Source organism: Hyalella azteca, unplaced genomic scaffold, assembly GCF_000764305.2.
Source record: "Hyalella azteca isolate HAZT.00-mixed unplaced genomic scaffold, Hazt_2.0.2 contig1935, whole genome shotgun sequence".
Classification (NCBI taxonomy): Eukaryota; Metazoa; Arthropoda; class Malacostraca; order Amphipoda; family Hyalellidae; genus Hyalella; species Hyalella azteca.
In genome coordinates, this window is record NW_025932227.1 from 26214 (window position 1) to 45890 (window position 19677).

At 38.5% G+C, this 19677-nt stretch overlaps 2 protein-coding genes across 2 annotated transcripts; both read left to right on the forward strand.

Moving 5' to 3' along the window:
* Positions 1-369: 369 nt before the first annotated feature.
* LOC125179195 lies at positions 370-14362 on the forward strand. Its single transcript, XM_047884588.1, has 13 exons — positions 370-508; positions 844-1032; positions 1546-1730; positions 1902-2021; positions 2947-3077; positions 5142-5304; positions 6104-6253; positions 7485-7763; positions 11441-11462; positions 11603-11829; positions 12387-12606; positions 13745-13902; positions 14234-14362. Exons 1-13 carry the CDS (start codon positions 433-435, stop codon positions 14360-14362), a joined length of 2049 nt encoding a protein of 682 aa, XP_047740544.1. The 5' UTR covers positions 370-432.
* Positions 14363-14373: 11 nt separating this feature from the next.
* On the forward strand, positions 14374-16552 carry LOC125179198. The gene is made up of 3 exons (XM_047884593.1): positions 14374-14448; positions 15402-15511; positions 15838-16552. Exons 1-3 carry the CDS (start codon positions 14374-14376, stop codon positions 16550-16552), a joined length of 900 nt encoding a protein of 299 aa, XP_047740549.1.
* Positions 16553-19677: the final 3125 nt, after the last annotated feature.

The window sequence follows — 19677 nt, forward strand, 5'->3', positions numbered from 1 at the left end:
ACCCAGGTGAGGTTAAAAAATATAACTCAGTACTCACTGCATTGAGTGGGAGAGAGCGCATTTTCTCGTTGACGAAAACGTGAAGTAACGGACGGACAGACAGGCCGACAGACGGACGGACTTAGCGAGCACAATAGTGCATTATTTCCATAAATGAGAAAATGCGCTAGAAACAGATCTGGGTAAAAAAACCATCGCTGGTAGTCATGTGCTGCACGTGTAGTGTACAAATCGTCAAACAGACGTTCGAATTTAGACTTTGGACGGCCGCCCCCCTATCGCCCTTTTCTTCTTTACCGCATCCCAAAATCTTTCCACCGCCCCTAGGGGGGCGATATCGCCCACTTTGGGAACCACTGATATAAAGCTTCAAATTTCCATCCAGGTACTTTCTCTACAAATTGTGTTGAGCGAGTTGGTGCGTCGGATACGATGGCAGAGCGACGCTCAGTGTGGCTTCTTCGCTTGACCGTACTCAGCTGCATTACTCAACAAAATCTCATACTGGGTAAGGAATGAAAAATATTGTGGCATATTTTTTAGCATGTATTTAATATTTCTCAATTTATGTTAATGATATAAACGACCGTAATAAATTACCAGCATCGTGCGGAATTTACTTTTTAGCCCAAAATGGTGAGGTTTTGGAGGGAAAGATTAAAATCTGTTTCGTCAACATTAGTGCAAGGCTGTTTTCACCTGTCGTTCAACTAAATTGATAAACATATTTATGTCTTTCTTTAATCGGATTTTAGAAAGCTACCTGAAATGGTTTCGTTCGTTAATGAATTTTAAAAGATTTGGAAATCGTTGTCTTAGATAAATTCTAAATTGGGCTAACAGGAGCGCCGGGGTTCGCCATCAGCGAGCAACGGAAGATCAACTACCTGCAAGACGCGCTTAAGTTGGCCACAAGCTTCTCGCTGCCTGCCAACCTAACCACTGTCTCCTACTGCCTGCACTTCAAGCTGCTCTTTGTGTCGGATGAATCCTGTTCACTCTTCTCTATCTACCCACTGAGCCTCATCGCATGTGAGAATCTTTTCTAACTTGCAACCTAGTTAACGGGTATAATTTACCTTGTTAGCTCCGAGGAATACTCAATATTTCCATAAATTCCACAAATTTATGTGGCTTCTAATTTGCTAACTAATCGCAGTTCCCGTTGACTCTACAGGATTTTGTCTTTTGGCACATCTCGTTGCATACGTTTTGAATTTGTAAGTGAAGTAATTTTTTCCTGCAAATTATCCACAGGGACTAGTAGAAATTTATTCATTAGGCACACATCTGAATCCATGACTGCCTTAGAATTTGACCGTTCTCCTGAGTAAGTTTTAAGCTGCGTGCAAATCTCATTCCTATAGGGCGGCTGGTCATAGGCAATGTGCAGATAGCAAATAGGCAATGTCAACAATGTAAAGATAATGAACCTAATTATTAGGAACCAATATTATCCCTCATAGAATATTCAACACAGTTACGCAATGTTCATGCCCCAATTCGCCACTTTTACTCACTAATAAACGAGTTTGCTCATTGCAGTCGCTGCTCGAGCTCTATACTTCACCGACGGCCCTTCACTGTCGTACATGGTGCTGGACTACGAAGTGCCGCTGCGTGAGTGGGTGCACATCTGCATCTCCATATTAGGTGACGCGAAAGTCTTCATCAATGGCGTCGAGAAACGGACGATGGTAGTTGTGAATACTTCGGTCCCGATGTCAATGGTAGGTTAATATCGAATATATACACGAAGAAAAGATCTTGGACATGAGAAACGGACTTGGCATAAATGAATATAAGACTGATAATAAATCTTGACTAAAAACGTCTATAAAATATTTAATGTTGAACAGATTATAGATGCAAAAGTAAACGTGTGTTTCCCGGGCTCAAAGATGGAGGTGCGTTGGCTTGCGTTTGCTTCAATTTACGAAATGAATGGAAACTACGAAATGGACTTCGGGGCATACGTCACTGTTCCTGTTGTTCTATCAAGAAAAATTTCTGCGCTGGAGGTAAGTTACATTTATGTGCTGAGTAGCGTATGCAGGACATAATATTTCATAAAACATCTCCGACTATTTTTTTCTGGCTGTTTTCAGATTCCTGATATTTTTTCAGCTCTCACTCATTTTCTAAGACCGACAATATTATTCTTGGCTAATATGTTACCATTCAGTTCTATAAAAAAAAACATTATTTACGGAACGTAGTTGCATCTCAAGTGCTATGACTTTTTTGCAATCAAAATTTTACTTTTTTGATAATTCTTGAACTTTAACTACATTCCTAATTTTTTTTTTTTTTTGTATGTGAAAATGATAATGTATGTTCGACAGAATTTAATCACATTATCGAGGGTAGTGAATAATACATTGTAAGGGAAGCACTATAAATATGTACAGATTAATTGAAAGACACAAAATATCAGCCTGAATAAAGGTCTATATAGTTAACAATCTAAACGAAATGGTTAACAATGTCTTCCTCAGGCGTTTCAATCTGCCGAAATTTTCCTCTGTCATTGAGTATAGCTCCATCTCGTGTTTTCCACCTAATTCTCTTTAAAAACTTTTATCCAGTTTCAATTCATGGCTCAAAAATTTTCAGATGAAATGAATGGCTGCTGACGAGATAAATAAAATTTCATTGGGATTATTCATCAATGAGAATATTTTCGTTTAAACAATTTCGACATTTTTCGAGGGATTTAAAAAAATACCTATATTTAAAAAAATTATTTATTGATATCATTCTTTTCTATGGATATGCTGGAGGAGAAGAATCTCTAACCATGCAGACAAGAGTTGAACATTTGCAACGACTCAATTAGTCGTAGCACCAATCTTGCCTTCAAAGTTTCCCTTAACCATCTACCGCCGTATGTCACACTCCGCGAACATAACTTCCAACTCAAATTATACGTAAACTATTGGGTAGGAAATGCGATATTTGCGCGACAAGAACGTGATTTTGACCCGCGATGTGAAGCTGGACCCAGCGACCAACCGCAGCCCCTGGACGCCGCTCAACTCTTCGTACAGTCGCCAGCCCGCGTTGCCCGAGCCCGCGTGAGTTTATGGAATCACGGTAGGATTAAATATAAATTGTTTAATTGTCATCTTTTTTGTTTGAAACCTGCACTTTTAGTATTTGCAGGCTTTATAATATTTAAACCTGCACTTTTTGGGCACGTATGTACAATGTCAATCTGTTCAATTATTATTAATAAATTAATTATACTGGCAAATCTGATCATGGAGATTCCGTAGTAGAATTACAAGGCTTTGCCGAATTATGGTTAGGTTGCAAAATCACTATATAGTTCAGTAAATTTCCATTTGATTCAGGTATAGAATCAGACTGGTATTTCAATTCTAAACAAAAATTGCTCCCTATATAAACGGAATATAAATTCAATTCTAATGTTTCATTTTTTTCATGAACATAATTATTAAAAAACAATAGCTTTGATACAGTTCAACAATAAGAATTCAGTTTTCAGTGGCTTCATCTTGGTTTCAATTTATATTCGTGGTAATTTTTGTTTAATTTTCACTTTCATTCGGCTTCATTTTAGCTTCATTTTTGCGCTACACATCGCACATCGTATTTCCTCAACATTTTTTCTCGAGATTCTCCGAAAATTTTCATTCGTCATCAACATTGAACAGATAATTTTTTTAAACACTTTAAAAGTAGATCAAAATTTATCAAAAATCTTTTTTCCTCCAACTCATATCATAAAAATTTTACGGAAATTCTGGTACTCCCAAACGCCAATTTTGTATTTTCCAAAATTTTTCCGCATTTCCCCAACAATTTCCTAAAAAAAGCATAAAATTTGTAAAATTTCCATTCACACTCTCTCACACTTTTAATTTCATTTTTCTATTCATTTTTTATTCTATATTCGCTTCTAAATCTTTTATAAACAATTTTTCGACATTATTTCAGGATTTTTCGTTAAAATCATTCGAAAATTTATTCTACATGCTACATAACTGTTTCCGAAATTTTCATAAACGTTCTCTTTCGAGCCGTTTTTTATGGAACTTTCTCAGTATCTTCATTCTTTTGACATGTCATTCTTCTTATTTGCATTTTCTAACATTCAACCTAAAATTTTCTAACATATTATTTTCGACTCATTTTCATACTTTCCTCTATATTTCAGCCATTTAATAGAAGTAGTCCCCTATTATTCAGCAATTTATTAAATTTTACTCATGTTTTTCCAAATTTTCCTCAAAAAACATCATTTTTACACAATTTTTCGAAAATTTTACAGATTTTTTCGAAATTTTTAAGCCCTTGATGTGTTTTTTCGAAATGTTAAGAATAATCTCCCTCATTTCTAACTTTTTACAACACTTCTCTTTAACTTCACTTCTTGTTTGTCTGTTTGTCTGTCTGTCTGCTACAAATCTTGTAATCAAAATTTAACACACTTCTACTTATCCTATCGATCTGAAATTTTGCATACTTGTTTAAAGTTGGAGACAATGCATGAATCAAATGTCAAAATAAATGATTTTAAAAAGTAAAATTTTTTTTTCAATATTAAAAAATTGAAAAAATAATTTTGTCAGCTACAAATCTTATAACTGATATTCGACACACTTTTACGTGTCTAATTGATCTGAAATTTTGCACACGTGTGTGAAATCAGAGGCAATGCATGAATCAATTAACAGAATAAATAATTTTGAAAAAATTTATATATTAAAAAAAATTATATACCTATATTAAAAAAATTGAAAAGTAAATTTTTTTAATTTTCGAAAATTAGATGAAAAATTCATTGTACATCTGTAAGATTGGAGATACTAGATTCTTTGGAAGTGTTGTCTTTAAAAAGTAATTTTTAAACATATATTATTTACACAAATTTTTGAATTTTCAATAAATGCAATATTAAAAAAATAAATATATTTCACAGCTAGCTGTTAGTCGAGGACTCCTTGAAAATTGTTTGGGCAGCAATAATCATGACTTTCTAGTGTTGGTCAAATCGGCCTAAAAGCAGCCTGCAGGCTTGATGTGCAATCCATAGAGAATTCTATACGCGAAAAAACAATTAACGTATCAATCATTTTAGGAACTCTAAACCACAACTATATTATTCAAAGCAGCGTGGAAGTGTTGGACCTAAACCCATGCGCCGCCTTCACCACTGAGCTGCGCTACTTGGGCACAGGTGGCTTCACTTACGACGAGGCTGCCAGCTGGTGCAAGAAGTTCACAGGCGTTTTACCATCTGCCAACCACTCTGAAATAAAGAGCATTAAGGTCATGGTAAGAAGACCATTACAGAGATGGGTAATGTAACAATGAGTGATCTATGCAACGATTTGATTAACCTCTGGAAGCGATTATGATAGTTATTTTAAAGTAATACATTGTACATTATTGTTACAAATATATTCCTTTGAGTCAACAACATTATTTTGTATTTTGAAAAAATAGTTACGTACTGTAAGTGAAAGCCAGTCGTAATTCATGTTGATTTTGCTTTTAAGGACCGAATCGGATCAAGATTTTTCTGCCTCTTGAGCAGCAACTTTTCATTACAAAAATAGTAATATACATAGCAGCTGGCGCAAAAAAAATTAGTTTCCCAAAACTTGCAGTTGAATCTTTAAACTATCTTTAAAGCTAGATGAAGATTCTTACGAATCAGTGCATAGGGTGGGTAGGACTAGTCGATTCGGTACTTTCCAAAAGTAGTGTGAAAATATTCATACAAGATTCATTATTTACTGATTTTTTCATGATGATGTTCAAAAACCGAGACTATTAATTTATCTGCTCATTCTCGCAAAGCTGCAGAATCAAGAGCAATCAGGAGCAGCACCCCTACCGAGACAGAGTGTTGCTCCGACATTTGAATAAAAGTTTTCTGAAACAGTTTTAACCATGAGTTACAATGTATAAATAATTAATCTTTTGAATGTTGTCTAGGCTGTTCATTCACTGCAACCTAAAAAACAATCGAACCCATTGACCAATTTTTTCCCCATACAACTCGGGGAAATATATCATGTCTCGAGCATTAGCCGATAGTCTTACTGATAAAACTTCCCTTCTTTTACAGCTGGCGGCAAAGCGATCCGGCTCTTATTTTTGGTTGCGGAAACAAGCCCTGAAGAATACCTGCTCAATGGTAATGCAGTCCGATTCAAGTAACGCGGCTGTGCTGGAGATGGACTGCGGCAGTAAAATACCGAAGCAGCTCGTGTGCGAGGTATGTACTTCATCAGTAGTTTAAGTGTGCAGCAGTGGTATGAGTCTTAATTAGCAGTGGTATGAGTCTTAGCAGTGGTACCCAGCCCAGGGCTATACCCCAAAATGGACTGGCAGGACTCAACTTTCTCCATTGAAGAACAGATTGGGAGGCAATATGGAATGAACTTGACGAAACTGACTGGAGAGAAGAGTTTCACGATATGAATGCAGAGGAAACTTACACAAAACTTTGAGAGAAATTGGCACAGGTATGTNCACGTACAGGATCAGCGGCATGAGGGAGCTGAACCTGAACTACTGGGGAAGGCTGAAACACCTGAGACTGTACTCACTGGGGAGAAGAAGAGAATGGTATATCATACTGTACACTTGGAAGATAATAAACGGACTGGCTCCCAACTTCGAGAGTGAGACCTCCAAAATAATGACATATTGCAACGAAAGATGGGGGAGACGGTGCAGGATTCTTCCATTTTATATTTTATAACCGATCCGCGGCCAGAGTACAGACTCTCTTGAGGGATCACTGTCCGTGGTAGGACCAAAGCTCTTTAATGCCTTGCCAAAAGTGCTGAGAGGAGGGGAGTTCACCCTTGCAACATTCAAGAGACGACTGGACAATTGGTTGAGAAAGATCCCGGATTGTCTAGTAATGGGAAACCACCCTCAGCAAGTGACAAGCAACAGCATCTTGCATCAGCTGGCCCAAAGGAGGGCAAATAGACGGAACACGGCCAACGTTACATCCGGGACCAGATCGAGGGCGGGGTGACCTGCCTAGCGACGACTCGGAGACGGAGGATGACGAAGGCGGAGCATCAGCTTGACCGTGGACTACGACGTCCTAAACTCATCAAAAGTTCAAGGTCACAAGTGGTATGAGTCTTAGCAGTGGTATGAGTCTTAGCAGTGGTGGTATGAGTCTTAGCTGTGGTGTGAGTCTTAGCAGTGGTATTAGTCTTAGCAGTGGTATAGTCTTAGCAGTGGTATTAGTATTAGCAGTGGTATGAGTCTTAGCAGTGGTATGAGTCTTAGCAGTGGTACGAGTCTCTGGAGAGCATGGCTAAGCTTTCACCAAGCTTGGAAATAAAAATTTCGCCTTGTTTTTACTGTACCTGCTAAGTATGACACACAAAGTTAAGCGTTGTGCAGGGAAATTACAATAAATCGATATGATAACAACTCCTTTTCATAAATTAATCTAAAATATCTGTTTCACTCATACGAAGATTCCAGAAAACGCATCATTCTCCGCGCTAGGCGATGAAATGGAGAAGTTCAACAAGTTTTACTTGGATAGAGATGGTGTGCAGAGCGTGTACCACACTCGGTACCGGGATACCATTGCCCTGAACAGCGAGAACACCGACTACCTGTTCACTATGACCAACAAGCAGATGATCATTGCAGCCAAGCAGGGGCTGGACGTTCCTATGGGAAGGTTCAACTCCCGGAAGACGGACGCTTCGGGGGATGAAGTTGAAACTGCCATTTCTGCGTGCTCTGGAGTATGTTGGATATTGTTCTGTTAATTGGTCGGAAAATATGATGACAGGGTTACTCTTAATATTTTGTATCAGTATTAATATTGCGTTTCATTAGGACGAATAGTTCTTTATTTTGCTCTACTTCGTACGTATTGCATGTGTACTGATGTTATATTACGTTAGACCCAATCTTGCTATGTCGTCTTCTTCACTTGCTGAATATACTGAGATGTGTTATTTTGAGACCATTGTTGTACTTTATCTGATAATGCGTAGCAACATTGTAGATATAGAGTTGTGCTGAAACTCATCTTGCATTACAATGTTCATACTAATGTTATATTATATCATTACCTAGTGCATGATTTATGTGAACTGATGTTTTGTTGTACGAACATCGCTTTAAATATTTTTTTATTATACGAGCACTAATAATTAATCATTTCCAGACAACTTACTAACAAACCCAGCATATCGCATTCAATATATGTTTATCACATTAAAGATCAAATAATCCCGCCATTTATCATATCAGTAAACATCGTTTTTCACCATATAACTAATCCCTGATAAATTTAAATCATTCCAACATTGGCTTTATGCAAATGCTTACCAAACTCATTCTCAGCGGCATGTAATCCATTACCATCAATACATATAATTTCACAATCCATTACCAACGGCATTTAATCCATTTTCAGCAATGCTCAACCCTGTACCATGAAAACCTAACCCTTATAATATTTTTTACTTAACTATTAATGTCACTGGATTGCTTGAATCGCAGATTCACTAGAAATTTAAAAGCGAAGAATACTCCACATAAATTCAGCTTTTTTTAATTTTGAAAAAGTTTTGAGGTCCAGCTCTATCGTCAGTTCGATAAATCTAGAACACAAATACAATCAGAAGTTTATAAAGTTTGGATTCAAAATAAAAAATACAGAAGTTATAAACCTAAATTTACAGGCAAGAGGCAGAGTGATAAAGTCTGCCTAAACCTGATAAAGTCTGCCTAAAGAACATGTCTATTCACAATTTCTAGTGGATATGAACTAAAGGCTGCATTTAAACTAGGCCTATCTTTAAAAATTTATAAGGATTCCAAAATACACAGGTCTGATGCACCAGAACAAGAAGCTAAAAACTTAAAGCCGGTGTCGGACACTGGAACGTTGCACTGATCGGCGTGAGTGCGCACAGACGAATGAGGAGGGTGCGTTAGTAACTGCCCAGCCCTATAACTCCTCCCTCTATGCTCAGCAGCCCTAGAGTAAAGGTTGCATGACGTCATTCCAAAGTAAGCAAATGCACATCGTGCACAACTAAATTTATAAACTAGGGACGATTGCATGTGAGAAGGGAGGATATTTTTGTACCTAAAAAATGAACCTACTTTAAAATTATTCACCAGTAAGATATGAAGATTAATGTTCGGAAAGTATTTCATTAAACAAATCTTTTAATTCTCTTGACATTGCTTCAGAGGCATGGCCGAAGTATGGAAGAGAACAGTATACAACGTTTCTACTATCTGGCTCTGGAACAACTTCACTGTATCGCTTAGACATGAATTTCTTAATTTGGGTTAACACCAAGCCACAAGGAATTCCATTAAGCGAGAAGATATTGCACAAAAAATTCAAATTCGGAATGCATGGCATGGAAAGTCAGGCAAATACGAATTCTTCTATGTTTGTTGACCGCTTAAAGGATTTTACCGATGTTCAGGATTTTACTCTATGGCCTCTTTTGACGAGGAAAATTTGTTTACTAATATAACTCTTTTTGAAACTATCGAAATCTGTGTCAATTCTCTGTTTAAAAATATTCCTGATACTGTTATGGGTTTAAACCCCAATTTTGTTAAAATTGCTCCTGGAATAATCAGTTCTAAATTTGATTTTATTATATGCTGGTAAATTTTACAGAAAGATTGACGGTTTTGGCCTGGGTTTTACCCTCGGCCTAGCCTTTACTAATATTTTTATGTGTTTTCTCAGATTTCATGGCTGACCATTATTCCTCCTGACTTTAAACCAATATTTTATAACAGGTACGTCGCTGACAGCTCTCTTATTTTCAAACTTCCCTCTCATGTCAGGGTATCTTCTATCACCCTCTAGGTTATCATACGTCACCCTCTTATAACATGTTCTCATTGTTCTGTACCCACATGGTAGAGTCACACTCAGTGACGTCGTCCCTGTTCGGGCGAACAGGGACGTACTGATTTGTACTGAGAGTCGGGTACTTATTGTTCCAAGTAGGACTAAGGCAGGACAAGTGAAACACGATTAACGCTAGAACTATTATAATAATAAACTGGCTCGGTGAGTACAGAAAGACGGGGATTGACAGGTACAGCACAAGTATGTGCCGGAGTAGCGGCTAGCAAGATGACGGCTAGGCAGTACCGCTACAACTGAACTACTAGAGACCTGACTCTCAGTTACTAAACTATCAGGGGGTCGCAGAAATAGACCCCGGACACTCATGTCAAACTTTTCTTCGATTACCTAAACTTGCAACGTAATTCTATTAAATTTACCATGGAACTTGAATCAAACAATAGTTTGTCTTTCCTGCACTGCAATATTACTATATATAATGGTCGTTTTCAAACATCTGTTTTCCGAAAATCAACTTTCACCGGTATAAGCACCAGCTTTTTAAGCGTTTGTTCGTTTATATTCAAGTTAAACAGGCTTCAAACACTATCACACCGCGGCTATCGTAGTTGCTCGACTTTCCATGCCATGCATTCTGAATTTGAATTTCTGCGCAGTATCTTCTCGCTTATTGGATTTCCTTCTGGCTTGGTGTTTACCCAAATTAAGAAATATATGTCTAAGCGATACAGTGGAGTTGTTCCAGAGCCTGATAATAGAAACGTTGTTTACTGTTCTCTTTCATACTTCGGCCATGCGTCCAAAGCAATTTCAAGAGAATTGAAAGATTTGTTTTGAAATGCTCTCCGAATACTAATCTTCATATCATACTGGTGATTGATTTTAAAATGGGTTTGTTTTTTAGGTACAAAGATATCCTCCCTTCTCACATGCGATCGTCCCTATTTTATAAATTTAGTTTTGCACTATGTGCATCTGCGTACGTGTTGTTGTTAGCAGCTTGAATCTGCGTACGTGGGAATGATGTCACGCAACCTTTACTCTAGGGTCGCTAAGAGCAAAGGGAGGAGTTATAGGACTGGGCAGTTACTATCGCGCCCTCCTCATTCGGCTGTGCACACTCACGCCGGACAGTGCAACGTTCAAGTATCCGACACTGACTTTTAAGGTTTTTGCATCTTGTTCTGGTGTATCCGAGTGATCCGACCTGCGTATTTTGGAATCCTTGTTTATTTATCAAAAAATGCCTAGTTTAAATGCAGCCAATAGTTCTTACCCAATAGAAATTGTGAATAGATAGGTATTTACTTTATTACTCTTCCTTTTACCTGTAAACTTAGGTTTTTAACTTTGTTTTTTCTTTTGAATCTAAATTGGTTAACTTCTGATTGTATTTGTGTTCTAGATTTATCGAACTGACGATGGAGCTGGATTCCGAAATTTTTTAAATAGAGATATGCTGAATTTTTGTGAAGTTTTCTTCGATTTTAAATTTCTATTTTTTACTTTAAACAACCCATACCTACGATTGTATACATTCTATCGCTGCTATCATCCTGTCCTCAGGAAGAGTTCACGTGCAACGATGGCTCGTGCATCCCCCTAAATAGAGATATGCTGAATTTTTGTGAAGTTTTCTTCGATTTTAAATTTCTATTTTTTACTTTAAACAACCCATACCTACGATTGTATACATTCTATCGCTCCTATCATCCTGTCCTCAGGAAGAGTTCACGTGCAACGATGGCTCGTGCATCCCCCTGACGCAGCACTGCGACGGGCTGCAGCAGTGCCTCGACTTCGAGGACGAGGACTGCGATCAGAACTTCTGCCTCGTGCAGAACTATGACCGCACACGCGCTCCAAGCATGAAACTTCCAATCAAACTTTCTGTCAAAATCACTTCCATTTCCGACGTGGACATTGACAACGGGCGTATCAAAATTGGAATCGTTGTGAGTGAAACAAAGCTTGAATATGGTAAATCAATATTAGGATAAGCGTACGAAACGTCAATAATAAATGCGAGTTTGAAATTCAGACTGCACAAAATTGTAACATATAGAATATTATCCGTCTCATATGGAATATTATCGACACATTCGATTAAGTTTACAAACATATTCATAGCGGTAGTTAAATCAACGAAATTGGCATTATCGAAGGATTAAATAAAATATAAATACTTAAAAATGTATTCACCGATCAATTAGAATGACAAACAATTGGAATCTTTTAATCTTAGTTAATGTGGAACGTATGTATGGGCAAATTTTAAACCGTAAAGTGTCGAGTTCAATGGAGTCTGTTCTTAAAGTTATGAACAGTTTAGCGAGTTTTGTTCGACCCCATGTAACGCCTTATAAGTTTCCGTCGAAGACGGCAAGTTGGCAACTTCATAGAAGCAGACTGACATGCTGAATAATTCTTGTTGTCTGCATGAATATTTTTCCTCGATACGCTTTCACATTTTACCGTCACTTATTAGTAATTTGAAATCCTCTAACCTCAGGTAGTTACTTCATGGACTGACAAAAGAGTTGACTTTGTCCAACTTGAGGAAGAATTGGAGAAGAATACAATTTCAGGAGACATCTGGTACCCGAAATATCACTTCCAGCCTTTGGTATTCAAGGACGAAAGGGATTACTACCAGGGGAACAACAGCATCTCGTGGCTCATGGCAGAACGTGGAAACGCTCAGGGAACTAAAGTCTACAAGACCCAGAGGAGTGAGTCAAAAGTGATGGGATTCCTTATGACCTTCTTCAGTCCCCACCTTCTTGGTTCTGCATAATTTTTTAGATTGTAATAACGTAAATGACGAGAGATGAATGGTTTAGCAGGTTAAATATTGCATATTTAGTTGCATAGCACAACAACGCAGATTATATACCTAAATTCGGGAACAAGAAGGATTTCCTGTGAGGTTATTACCCAGGTTATATTTAAGTGAAACGCAATAACACTGATCGTTTGAGTCATTCTAACAAACTCGCTTAAATAATGTTCTAACAACGCTTAGACTTACGAGCTGTCTCAGCTTTTTCGTCATCTAACCAACAACACGGGCCTATTCCATCTACATTCTACACTAACAACTCGAGGGTTCTACACTAACAACTGGGTCATATGCAGTCAATTATTTCTAATATGAATGAGAGATTTCAAATATTCTGGCTGCATTTATTGTGTTCTGAAAACTTTAGGGACTGTATGTTTCTAATAACCTTATGGTTATTGCAAAGGGTTCAACTGGTCATAGAGGGTTCCCAAGTGGTGGTTCATTTAGCCACATTTGCAACAGGCAGTTCTATAGTTGTTCTCACCAGGATAAAGCAAGCACCTTACCGCCGATAAGTCCTCAAATTAACACAGTTATCAGTATGCCTGCAGTTCCTACTAACCTTATCAGCGGCAGGCAGTCTATTACCAGTATTATTAGCTGGTGATCCTAAGCAGTTGCTCTTTATAGTAAAGCATTGTTCTACTACATTGAAATAAAAAAGAACTGCTTTTTGATAACTCGGTTATCAGGAACCACCGACAACGAGGATGATAATACAAGGTTAAGAGGTACAATTTTTTTAGGGTGGATTAGTAATACATCCTGGTGAAAGGGATAATAACTCAATTTAGCGCAAGAGGTTTGAATCCCATCGTTTCATTTTCGATTGCATTGAACTGAAATTCTTTGCATTGAACTGAAAATTCATGAAAAGAACCAATGTTTTCCAAATCGCTCCCAAAAACTTCTCTTGCATTGAAAATTGGCTACAGAATTAATCGGCAATTGCAGTAACAATTGAATAATTTAATATAAACATCAAGTGATCGTGATTTAATCAACAACATCGTGACCCACTTCAGAGCGCCTGTACGAAGCCGAGGTGGTCCGCAAGGAGATCACTTCCTTCACTCTGCTCTGCGACTTCGACCTGGCCATCTACCCTTTTGGGGTGCATCCCTGCATGTACAACATCACTCTAGATGACCAGAGTGCCAATGGTCCATACTTCAACATGTCCGTGAGTTATGATGCACATTTTTGGGGTCTTATTATCACGTGTATGTGATCATGCTATGACAAGTTTTTGGGTCACAATTTTTCCAGTCAGAATTATTATGCTAGGAGGAGTTCACAGCGGAGCTACGGTGGGTTAAAGACTTGTGGTAATGATTCAAGTAAATAATACTTCGGCGAGCTACGGGTCAAACCAAATAGAGTTAGGCATCACACTGTAATGAGATACTAGTGAAGCTACAACAAGCTGCGTGTAATGTTTTGAGTGCTTGAAGCTCTTACTATGGTGTGATTTGAGTCAACACTTCATCCCCGTTGCCTGCTCCCTTTCGCAGGCAACGCAGCTGGAGCTAACGAAGCAGAAGATGTCGCTGTTCATGGTTCGGTACAGCGGCTTCCAGGAGCTAAACAACACTTCATCCCCGTTGCCTGCTCCCTTTCGCAGGCAACGCAGCTGGAGCTAACGAAGCAGAAGATGTCGCTGTTCATGGTTCGGTACAGTGGCTTCCAGGAGCTAAACAACTCCACGCCACGCACCATCACCGTTACCGTGCGTAATTTGTCAAAAATAATGCTTTATAAGTTATTTTGCTTTATACATTAATATATTCTATTGTCACGTTACTTAGCATGCCCATATTCGAGAACGCACCATTACCGTGCGTAACCAGTCCGAGCCAACACTCTCAGGCTTATATTAATTCGAATGTCACGTTAGGAGTCACGTCATGGAAGCAATTTAAACTACCACGTTATAGTGAAGTCATGATGCTAATTTACTTGACATTGGCAGACCCAAGTACACACAACGAATGTCATCCTTTACAAGCCAATTTGAGTTTGGGTCGAACCTCATGATGCTCACCAACGCTATCACCGCTTCTTCTTACAAGTACTCAATAGCATTCTTTTGTTCAGGTTGCAAAATTACTGTATTCAACGTGGCCAATTCTGGTAGCCAATTACTTCTGGTAACCACTCTGCCATGTGATCCCAGTGTCTCTAACCTCTTTTTCCATCACGCACAAGGCCGTCCATGTTATTCGTAAAGCTACATTCGCCGTACTAATAACAATTGATTTTTTAAATTCACGTTTTTCATTACGTCACACCTCGCAATGCATCTACGTAGCTTTAAACATTGTATATTGACATCATTCACGAACTTTCAAATGTTTCGCATTACTCATTCTAAAGCATATCGTAAAAAACTTTTGATGCTTTTATCAGGTAACGAAATTTTTTCTGTAATCTGGTATGTTGGTGAACATATATGAAAATGGTAGTCTAGGTGAATAGTTTTTCATGACTTTTCAGTGTCAATTATAATTTTGATATTCTCCTATGACTTTCTCTTAGTCCCAAAAATAATAATTCTTTAAAGTTCTATTTTTAACATGACGACGAATGTAAATAATTAACACAGAGAACGCTTTTGTTGCCTTAATTCAGCGGAGTATTTAATGTTTTGCATGTTATATATTACCATCGCCTGTGAAACAGGTGCTGCTAGAGAGCCTCTACGGTGGCTTCTTGTTAAGCATCTTCATGCCGGTCGGGGTCATAACCGCCATCGGCGTCTCCACCCTCCTTTACGCCTTCGAGAATTTTCAGTAAGTATAACTTACACTTCGAATTGGGCATTTGTAGCATATATATATTTTCGGATGACCTTCCATGAAAAAGAAGTGGAATTAGAGCAGTACATTCACAATTTGGGATAAATTTTACATTTTTCCGTTTCCAGGATAAAAATCAGGAGATTATTTGATCAAGTGAAGTAAAGCTGTCGTGCTGCGATAGGAAAGACCGGAATAAATCAGGTTATTTTACGAATCCAAACCCCTAATTTATGCGATCACGAAGCAATCATAAATTTAAGTTTAAATTTAAGTTTCACCGCATATCCTAGAGTAACGCAGAGCCCGTGTTACCGCAGAGACCGTATCGCAGTGACGCTCTCCTGCCTCATCGTCTTGGCGGGTCTGTACTCTCAGATCTGCGTCGTCATCCCCATCTCGGCTGCCCCGAAATTTGTAGATGCTTTTTTCTTTTACGCCATTTTGAGGATGTATCTTGTGTGTACCCATCATCTTGGCGTGTACCGCTGGCTCATCTCCTTCAAAAATCGCAAAGCCCTAAACCTTGAGAGGCGAAGTGCGCCGGCAATGGAACCAAACAAAAATCCATCAACAGCGGCGCCGACATGTATCGCACCCCTTAGCCCTCTCGAGTCCGACCTCAGAAAGAAAAGTGTTTCCCATCCTGGCTCCATCGGCGAAGATTCCAGTGAAAGAGGAAGAGGTTTTGAAGACGCAGGTTTGATTGTCGAAAAGTGCTTCTTTAAATCGAATTTGATCATGCCAATGGATACAGCTCATCAAGCGCCAGCAGCACATGAAGTCTCGGCAACTGATGCTTACCCTCCTCCGGATAAAATTTGCAACATGAATCCCTTCAATGCTTGTCTAGATAATGAAGAAACGGACAAGAAATTTGATGCAACCTACAAACGATTTACTGTCGCTAGCTACTTGACCGTCGCGTCTGGAATTGTGTTTGATCTAACCTTCTTCGGGCTAAGCGCTTATTTTATTTCGAAGTCGAGGCAAGCAGTCTTCAGCGAGTACCCGTCTGTTACCCTAAACAACTGAGAGGCGTGCGTACTTATTGTGGATGCCACGAATTTCTATTGGCCCAACTTATTTAACATGTCTTTCTGCATTCAACTGGAATTTGCCTACCATTAATAGGTTTAAAATTAACAGAAGTGGTAACAGATAGCATAAGATTCACAAAAGTAAAGCATGACATTAGAGTTCAGTGATTGAAATTGGCTTACTTGCGCTTGTGAACAAAATCATGCACGAGTTTAAGAAATGACATAATTTAGACATATGGAAAACCTAAACGGCTGTATGTAGTCTTAGCCGCCTTCATTCCCAAATAAAAATTATATGTTTAAAATCGATGATTATTGGTGGCAATAGGTGAAAAACCGAAATTTGTAGATGCTTTTTTCTTTTACGCCATTTTGAGGATGTATCTTGTGTGTACCCATCATCTTGGCGTGTACCGCTGGCTCATCTCCTTCAAAAATCGCAAAGCCCTACACCTTGAGAGGCGAAGTGCGCCGGCAATGGAACCAAACAAAAATCCATCAACAGCGGCGCCGACATGTATCGCACCCCTTAGCCCTCTCGAGTCCGACCTCAGAAAGAAAAGTGTTTCCCATCCTGGCTCCATCGGCGAAGATTCCAGTGAAAGAGGAAGAGGTTTTGAAGACGCAGGTTTGATTGTCGAAAAGTGCTTCTTTAAGTCGAATTTGATCATGCCAATGGATACAGCTCATCAAACGCCAGCAGCACATGAAGTCTCGGCAACTGATGCTTACCCTCCTCCAGATAAAATTTGCAACATGAATCCCTTCAAGGCTTGTCTGGATAATGAAGAAACGGACAAGAAATTTGATGCAACCTACAAACGATTTACTGTCGTTAGCTACTTGACCGTCGCGTCAGGAATTGTGTTTGATCTAACCTTTTTCGGGCTAAGCGCTTATTTTATTTCGAAGTCGAGGCAAGCAGTCTTCAGCGAGTACCCGTCTGTTACCCTAAGCAACTGAGAGGCGTGCGTACTTATTGTGGATGCCACGAATTTCTATTGGCCCAACTTATTTAACATGTCTTTCTGCATTCAACTGGAATTTGTCTACCATAAATAGGTTTAAAATTAACAGAAGTGGTAACAGATAGCATAAGATCCACAAAAGTAAAGCATGACATTAGAGTTCAGTGATTGAAATTAGCTTGCTTGCGCTTGTGAACAACATCATGCACGAGTTTAAGAAACGACATAATTTAGACATATGGGAAACCTAAACGGCTGTATGTAGTCTTAGCCGCCTTCATTCCCAAATAAAAATTATATGTTTAACATCGATGATTAGTGGTGGCAATAGGTGAAAAATACAGGTTACATTACACCGATGGCGCATCGATGTCGTGTCCGGCCTATGTTCCACCTATAACCTGCCGATGGCCACCCTACCCGAAAAACTCTTCTTCCACCAATAACTACCCACTGGCCCCGGTGGCGCATCGATGAGTCACCGATGACCAACTTCAAAATGAAATCGATAAAAGTTTTTTGTTTAGCTACTCGATGCATTTGCAAGTACTAATATTGACTCACATGATCACACATTCTAAGGAATGCGTATGCACATCCACTATGGCAGGATAAGTGACAATGTCAGGCATGTAGCAGGAACAAAAATTATCACAGTAGTGAGAAATTATTTATCACATATCACGTGAGAAATCAACTTCAAGAGAAGTCCCTGTCTGCAGGATTCGAACTTTGACTACCTTCGCGCGAAGCCAAGCCTCTACCGTTGAGTCATCGGAGAGAACTTGGTGTTCAAGTAATTTTAAGAGATTAATCGAACTATTACAGGTATTAATTTCATCAAATGACATAAATAAATGCTACCACCGCGATGATTACATGGTTACATTAACCATTTTATTTGAACAAGCTTTCATATAAACAGCCACTGAAAGAAGCATCATTTCGCCATAACGAACGATAGTGCAACTCAGAGTTAAGGCTACGAGAAAATATTTGATAAGTATCGAAACTTTATAATGTGAACATTGCACCAATTTTGACAGTTCTTCAATTCGAAAGGTTTTCGTCAAGAATATTCTAGCGTGAAATAAATAATGTCGCTATTCACTTCGTGTTACTATTTTTCTCTAGCCTAATCTTTAATCTTTTGCGTAGGAAAGATACCGAGACCACTTCATTAGAAATGTAGACTTAAACCCAAAACAAATTAATTGACGGTATAATCGACGGTATTAACCGACTGACAATCGACTTGTTTACGATGTGGTCACCCACCGTTACGCCATCTATCATCGCCACCAATAATCATCGATGCACCGCCCTTAATTTTTATTTGGGTTGGAAGATACAGTTGCGATTGAAGCGATATCGTGCAGGGATTTTACCTGGGCTGGAGATTTTTTTCTCACTTATGTAATAATGAGACAAATGGCAACAGGGTGTGCGATTTAATTAAAAGAACTAACTTCCCTTTTTTGTTGCGTATAATTTAAATTTATTTCTATAATTAGAATGAGAATTCACAGCATTTAGAAAGTGGAGATGTATAACATATTTTGAGTGTTAATTGTTATCAATAAAGTTCATTAAACATAAATCTAATTGATTGAGAATATTAAGAATGTTGAACCAAGCGCTGCAGTGTGTGTAGGGTGTGAGTGTTCCGAGTCTGCGTATATAGGAGAGTTTTTTAACAACGGCTGAACCCAGTGAAAATTTACAGACGCGTCAGCTTCTGATTTGGATTACCGGAAGCTGGGGCGACTCTAAATTTTGTTAGAGAAGTGTTTCGGAGGCACCTGTCCAGCACCGTTCGTCGTAAACAAACTACCCCTAGCGGGCTCGCAACATGCACGCTTTATACACACAACAGCGCTTTGTTCCATATTTCTAACCGTCTAAACACCAGCGCACCACGTATCATATTAAAGTTATAATTATTACAATTTATTAATTTGTTCCTAAAAATACGCTCTCTGAATAGAATTACTTAGATGAGTTATAGATTAAAACGGTTTGCTCTTTCTAAACATTATTCTATTATGATAATTATGAAGTGAATTCGTGACAGAGAGATTCTAAATTTTGTGAGTTTCACCACCCATCAACACATTTTCCGTGTTTTTTTCGTGATCCTGAAATTCCT

Coding starts and splice junctions, on each gene's coding strand:
- LOC125179195 (XM_047884588.1), top strand. CDS start 433: ATGGCAGAGCGACGCTCAGTGTGGCTTCTTCGCTTGACCGTACTCAGC. Junction 3,078..5,141: donor CCCGCGTTGCCCGAGCCCGC/GTGAGTTTATGG, acceptor TATTCAAAGCAG/CGTGGAAGTGTTGGACCTAA. Junction 5,305..6,103: donor TAAAGAGCATTAAGGTCATG/GTAAGAAGACCA, acceptor CTTCTTTTACAG/CTGGCGGCAAAGCGATCCGG.
- LOC125179198 (XM_047884593.1), top strand. CDS start 14,374: ATGTCGCTGTTCATGGTTCGGTACAGTGGCTTCCAGGAGCTAAACAAC. Junction 14,449..15,401: donor CACGCACCATCACCGTTACC/GTGCGTAATTTG, acceptor CCTGTGAAACAG/GTGCTGCTAGAGAGCCTCTA. Junction 15,512..15,837: donor TACGCCTTCGAGAATTTTCA/GTAAGTATAACT, acceptor GTGTTACCGCAG/AGACCGTATCGCAGTGACGC.